The sequence below is a fragment of the Clinocottus analis genome, unplaced genomic scaffold, assembly GCF_023055335.1.
Source record: "Clinocottus analis isolate CAN_PGR_092001 unplaced genomic scaffold, fCliAna1.0.p SCAF_6, whole genome shotgun sequence".
Lineage (NCBI taxonomy): Eukaryota > Metazoa > Chordata > Actinopteri > Perciformes > Cottidae > Clinocottus > Clinocottus analis.
Genome location: NW_027176218.1, coordinates 3,977,473 through 3,983,289, shown reverse-complemented (window position 1 = coordinate 3,983,289; position 5,817 = coordinate 3,977,473). Strand labels below are relative to the sequence as shown.

Sequence of the window (5,817 nt, the reverse complement as noted above, 5' to 3'; positions counted from 1 at the left end):
ACAGAGACGCTCTGGGGCTTGATTGTGCTTCAGAAATCCGATTTTTTTTTTTAAAAACAGGTTTTGCTTTTTTCACTGTTTTTTTTGGAGCTTTTAGAGTTTTTCATCTGTTTTTGAACTGATTATAAAATCAATGTAGTATGTAAAATGTAGTAAACATGGTCCCTGCAAGCCTATAGTGCTTTTTTAAATAGATTTTTGAAGTCCAGCCGGCCTCAAAAAGGTCACACACTCATCGGACTTGGGAGTGTGCAATCATCTGAGATGTGCACGTAGCCGTGCTGTGTCTATTCCAGTCTTGTGCAAGCTCACGTTTGGCCCCAAAGCGGTGGCAGTGAAGCATGTTGGTTTGTTTTTCCTGAGATTTAAAATGCACGTCAGTTTTTGATAATATTTAACTTGTCCTTGGACTTTTCCGCTCCGTGGAGTTCTACGTTCCCAGGTTGGTTGGTGAGCCAGAAGATGATGGGCCTCCATTTTTGCAGCATTTAAATGGATAACGCCTATCTGATGTAAATGATATAAAACTACTGGGATCATGAGTCATCCATGAATTGAATTATCAGAATATCTCCACTGCAACTTGTCTAGATATCTGTTTGTGTGTGAGACTGTGTTTACAGGTCTGTTTGCCATGAAATTTGCTTTGGATGTTTTTGGATCTTCGGAGAATAAATTCACATATCTTTGGGGACCCTGTGACCTTTGCTGTAGTGCTTAAACACGCCCATGGATTCAACTGAACACATCAATACACCCACCGGAGACTCAATGAGCTCTCCTCTTGCACCCTCTTGTGTGCAGCGTCAGCTTTGCAGAAGACGGAGTGCATGAATTAATGAGCATATAACTGGTGAGGCTCTGTACTGTGGGGTGCAATACAATGTCCAGCCACCAGGGCGCGTTCATGCTTTCTCTTGAGTTTAGGGCTGTTATCATCGTTTTGATAGTGTTTTTTTTTTTGTTGTTGTTGGAATGTGTCCAAATTAGGTCAGACATGTGCTTTACACTGGTTTCAGTACTATTATATATGTTATATAATAACAAAGTCAGAAGACACGTTGTTTTAGTGTTGAGACACAATATTTGATTTGTGTTAGAATTAAATAAATTAAAGGAAAAGCCTGCAGAATTTTGAAGGATCTTTTGATAGAAATGGAATACAGTTCATGTTTGTATCTACTATCTATTCATGTCGACCGCTGTTCTCCTACACACTTGGCACGCTGGAGAAAATGCAGTTGGGTGCAATTTGCAACCTCACCACTAGATGTCACCAGATCCTACACATTGCAACTTAAAGGAAATGATTTCTTTTTCAAAAACATGTTAGTTCAAATGTCAACTTAATATAATAGTATTAATACCCACAAACCCTAAAAATGTTGATTGTTTACTTATCATATAACATCATGAACATTGAGCTTCATTCAACCAAAAGTGATGCATGTGATAAAACACTTTTATCTCGTATTATTGTGTGCAGTTTAGATTATGGTATGGCTATAGGCATGTTTTAGTGCCGGTTGGCAGGTTTATTGAACCCTCAGCTGGAGCGAACAGCTCCCAAAGAGAGCAGCGGGAAGTTAGCGCCCCCCCTTCTGCAGTGCCAGCTCCTAGCCTGTAATTCTCCACGGCTCTGACATCTGCAAGCATTTGTTCCCGACCGCAGGAGGAAAATAGTAAGTTGGAAGCTACAGGCTGTGATTTGTGTGCGTATATATATATAAAGTTGCGAGCAAAGGAGAGGCTGCTAATATGATGGGAGGTCTGGAGGAGCGGGGACACCCAAGTCATCAAAGACGAGGTGGCGAGGAGCCGGAGGTCGCGCGGAGCGGCGGGTGTGGTCTCTGCATCGCTCGATGGCCTCTCAGAAGGTGCGTTTCACGTGCAAGTAAAAGCTTTGATTCATCCTCTGCTGTCACATCGTCCATCATTTGCATGCCTGCCCTCGTGTCTCATCGTGTTCCACTCCTTCATTTAATACAAACACAAGCAATTCTGTCCAATGCAGCTTGATATATCGGGTATCTTTTGGATTTAATTGCATTCTAAGACTTTGTTCTGTGGTTTTGCAGTGTACAGCATGCACCTAAAGGTTTCCTGAGGGACTAGCCATCCAGCAGAAGGATAATATCCAATAACAAAACATCTCATCTGCAATAATTCCTCGGGCTGAGAGCAGATTGACTGGGAATGATCTCGGGCCCCGCACATTGCTGCTGACTCGTCAGTAGTGGTCGGCCTCTGGGCGGCCCTGCCTTACAAGCGAGGGCACACCTAAAAACAGATTCCCGAAACGGGATGTTCTGTATATAGTTGGTACGAGCTCACAGCTGGGATGAAAGAAAATAAACTGGCCTTGCCCGATCGTTCAGACCCGCCCCACAATCAAACTCAAGGCCCCAAATTATTTTTTTTTATAATTGGGTGTAGAGAAAGCAGCGTAACCGAAACAGCCAATAGAAGGAACATCTCTTCACCCTCGTGCTTCAAAAACGGATCTGAAAAAACGACAAGGCCTTGAAATAGTTTGCATTGATATTTTGATGTGAAAGAAAAAAAATATAAGGATGTTTGTTTTTCAATGCAATACTGAGTTAACAGTATCCGGTTTATTTAAGCTCGCTCTCAAGAGGCCCAGCAATACATTGATGTAAAATTCAAACACTTAACACAATGAAATACGACTAAAAAATACACCAATAATGACCAAGAAAGAAAACAAATAAGCGGCGATGGGAGGTGAATGTTGATTATGATTTTGTCATCGTCGTGACATTCTGACTTTGGCTCCACGGTCCTCTGTTCTGTCGGCTCTTTCTACCCGGACTAGAGATAATTTCAACATAAATACAATAAATAACAAGGAAATGACCCGGAGTAGCTGCTTGCTCAATCTCGTCGCCTTCCACTCTGATTATTCCCTTCTTTTTCACACTTCTACTGACTGTGTCAGGTGTAAACTGAAGTCCCTGTAATACTGATATTACAATTAGGAATGCACCAATATTGATACCCAACATCCCTCACAATGAATAGTCTGATCAGTGTTGGCCCACAAGTATCAAACAGTTGTGTTGCTTAACATAAACTTATATTATTAGTTTTCAAATCAATTGTCCGAAAGTATAATTTCTGATACTGAATGTCCTGTTTTAGTCTTTTATAAGCCAGATTTGTGGATACTTCTTTCTTGTAATACACAAACTCACTTTTCTTTCTCACCACTCAGGATTATTTTACTGCTGAGCCGATTTCTTAGATTGGCTAAAAACATTTGGGAGCGATCATGTCAGCCCTCATCTGCTGAATCCTCTCCTGGTCAGTGTGAATGGGTTGACTTTGAGGCCCGTGTGTGCGGTTCTGTGTTGTTGTTTTTTTGGGGGTTATTTTTTTTTTCTCCCGCCCATTGCCTTCGTCTACCAGCTGAACAGATTCATAAAGTTGTGGAAGCCGCCCTCTCCGAAGAAGTCGAAGGAGCCCTCGGAGGTGCCGAGGTGGACGAGCAGGAGGACGAGCAGGCCGACGGCCAGAAGTGGAATCAGCGTGTTCCAGCCGGCCGCCAGGATGTTGTACCACTTGGCCTTGTCTGAACACTCCTGGGCCAGCTGCAGGTTTCCCTGAGTCTTCTGGTCCCTGGCCTATAATGGCACACACACACATTAAACCATGCAAGTATTCAGTATTTATAGAGAAATCAATCTGTGTGTTTCGTAAAAGACAGACAAAGACATAAAAGCTTTGACTCTACTTCATGGTTCAGCTGTTTCTAAAGACAATTTCCATAAAGGACCATAAAAAAAAGCTTCATGCCTACACCCATGTATGTACACTGTGAATCGTGGAAGGACGTCATAATGTTCAGCCGCGTCTTTGGTTTTAAGCCAGTTCATCGCCGCTTGTGCCATGATCCCGAATTCTTCCACATGGAGTGCCGATTCAAAGGGTTGAGCGAGGGTGGAGTGATATGAAGACCTTGAGTTGCCTCTAAGTGTATCCGTATATATATTTTTTGGAACAGACCAGGCTAAGCCTCTCTCGAGCGCTCTCTAATTTCCCATGAGTACTTGCCCATTAAAGAAGATGCCAATTACGCCGTTTTTAACTCCCCAGACGAGCAGCCAGTCACTGTCTTTAATTTGAGTGCGGAGCCAATACTGGGGCCTGTGATTCACAAGCCTCAGTAATCACTGGGGCCTGCTTTTTTTTTGTTTTTTTTAACTTTCAAATAAACTTAAATAAAGAGTATATACATGCACACCCTTTTGTGGTGAGTTTTACCAGAAACCTTTTTATTCAGGTAGTCATAAAATTGATCCCATCCTGCTTTGCACACGGCATATTCGAGGATCTTTGAGTCGTCTTTAAGTCGGGAAAAGATTTTGTTTTGCTTCTCGTTCCTGTTTCTCCACACAGCCCATTCCTGTGGTGAAGGGTGTACCAACTCTCCACTGTCTGCCATCTGACCTGGGACAATAACAGCTGTCTACGATGCTCCAAACATCTGCGTTCACATGGTGGAACACATGATACATGTGTGCTTGTTTTCATGCGATGCAAAATACTTAAAAGTAAGGTTTTAAGTCCATGTTAAAGTGTCGGCTTGACCCTTATATTGTTGGATTTGTCTGTAAAATACATCACGAAACAGAATCTCTCAGTCATTGTTTGGACATTTGATCAGTTCAGCCTCATGCTATCTTCATGAAAATGGTCTATATTGAAAAATAGACGTTTTTACACACACACACATACACACACACACACACACACACACACACACACACACACACACAAAGAGAGCGCACAATTTCACCTTGATGGAGTAGATGAGAGCCATGAATCCCAGGCAGCAGAAGTTCACGTACAAGGTGTTGCACAGCGACCAGAGTAGATAATCCCGGGGAGGACACTTGCCAGTGTTGTCCATGTTCACCACGGTGGATCCGGCCGGCTTGCGGGCGGACTTGCAGTTGGTGAGCGGGGTGCAGTCTGAGGGGAAGTTGTACGAGTGGTTGTCCATGGTCAGCGTTTTCGACAGAAGATCCTCGGCTGTGGGTGAATAAGGTGAGTTTCTGCAAACTGGCGAGCCTTCCAGAAACCTGTGCACCGTCCCTCTTTGGAAAGTAGTGCCCCTTGCATGAGAGGCTTATAAAGGCCCGCGAAGAGGGAGGTGACCGGGAGAGAGGACGCATGGGCAGGGTCCGTTTAATATACGGCAGGTCTGTCATTATGTGGTGAGGCCCGAGAGAGACTGAAATAGAGATACAGGGACACAGAAGGCGGAATGAGAGAGAAGACAGAAAAAGAGACATGGGAGTCGAGCAAAGTCTCCTCCAGCAAAGCACCCGCTACCTCAGTTTAGGTGGTGTGGGTCAGGTGGTTGAGTTGGGTGGAGGTAGCAGAGGACAAGTGGAGGCAGAGCAGTGCAGTTCAGAGGCCTCGAAGATGTTGAGGAGAAGTTCATCTAATGTTCCGCCAGCCAGAGGCCCCGACGGACCGGTTTGCGATGTGCATGGCCTCTTATGGAGATAGGTGTGTGCGAAACATTAGGTTTTTTTAGGCTATTGCTTAACCCTGAACATACATGAGTGACAGCTCATCCTGACCTCGCCAGCGCCAGCGTCAAACAACAAGTTTATATGGTTTTCTGTCCGATGTGCTGTCCCGTCTTCCCGTTCCCGTTGAATTATTACAAGTCTCTGTTCAATAAATGCTGAAAGACATTTATGTGTTTTACATCACATTTCAATTATAGTTTAAAGTGAGAATTCTGAGTTTAGAGTCAAATTCATTAATATGAATTCTGAGTTT

The 5,817-nt window shown here is 43.6% G+C and overlaps 1 protein-coding gene across 1 annotated transcript; it reads right to left on the bottom strand.

Moving 5' to 3' along the window:
• Positions 1 to 3,422: 3,422 nt before the first annotated feature.
• LOC137804637 (interferon-induced transmembrane protein 5-like) lies at positions 3,423 to 5,026 on the bottom strand. Its single transcript, XM_068603987.1, has 2 exons — positions 4,820 to 5,026; positions 3,423 to 3,644 (listed from the first exon to the last, which is right to left on the bottom strand). Exons 1-2 carry the CDS (start codon positions 5,024 to 5,026, stop codon positions 3,423 to 3,425), a joined length of 429 nt encoding a protein of 142 aa, XP_068460088.1.
• Between the last annotated feature and the right edge of the window lie 791 nt (positions 5,027 to 5,817).

Bases quoted from the DNA above. Each gene is read 5' to 3' on its own strand.
- LOC137804637 (XM_068603987.1), bottom strand. From the start codon at position 5,026: ATGGACAACCACTCGTACAACTTCCCCTCAGACTGCACCCCGCTCACC. The intron at 3,645-4,819 runs GTGAAATTGTGC...GTGCCATTATAG, and splicing joins CTCTCATCTACTCCATCAAG to GCCAGGGACCAGAAGACTCA.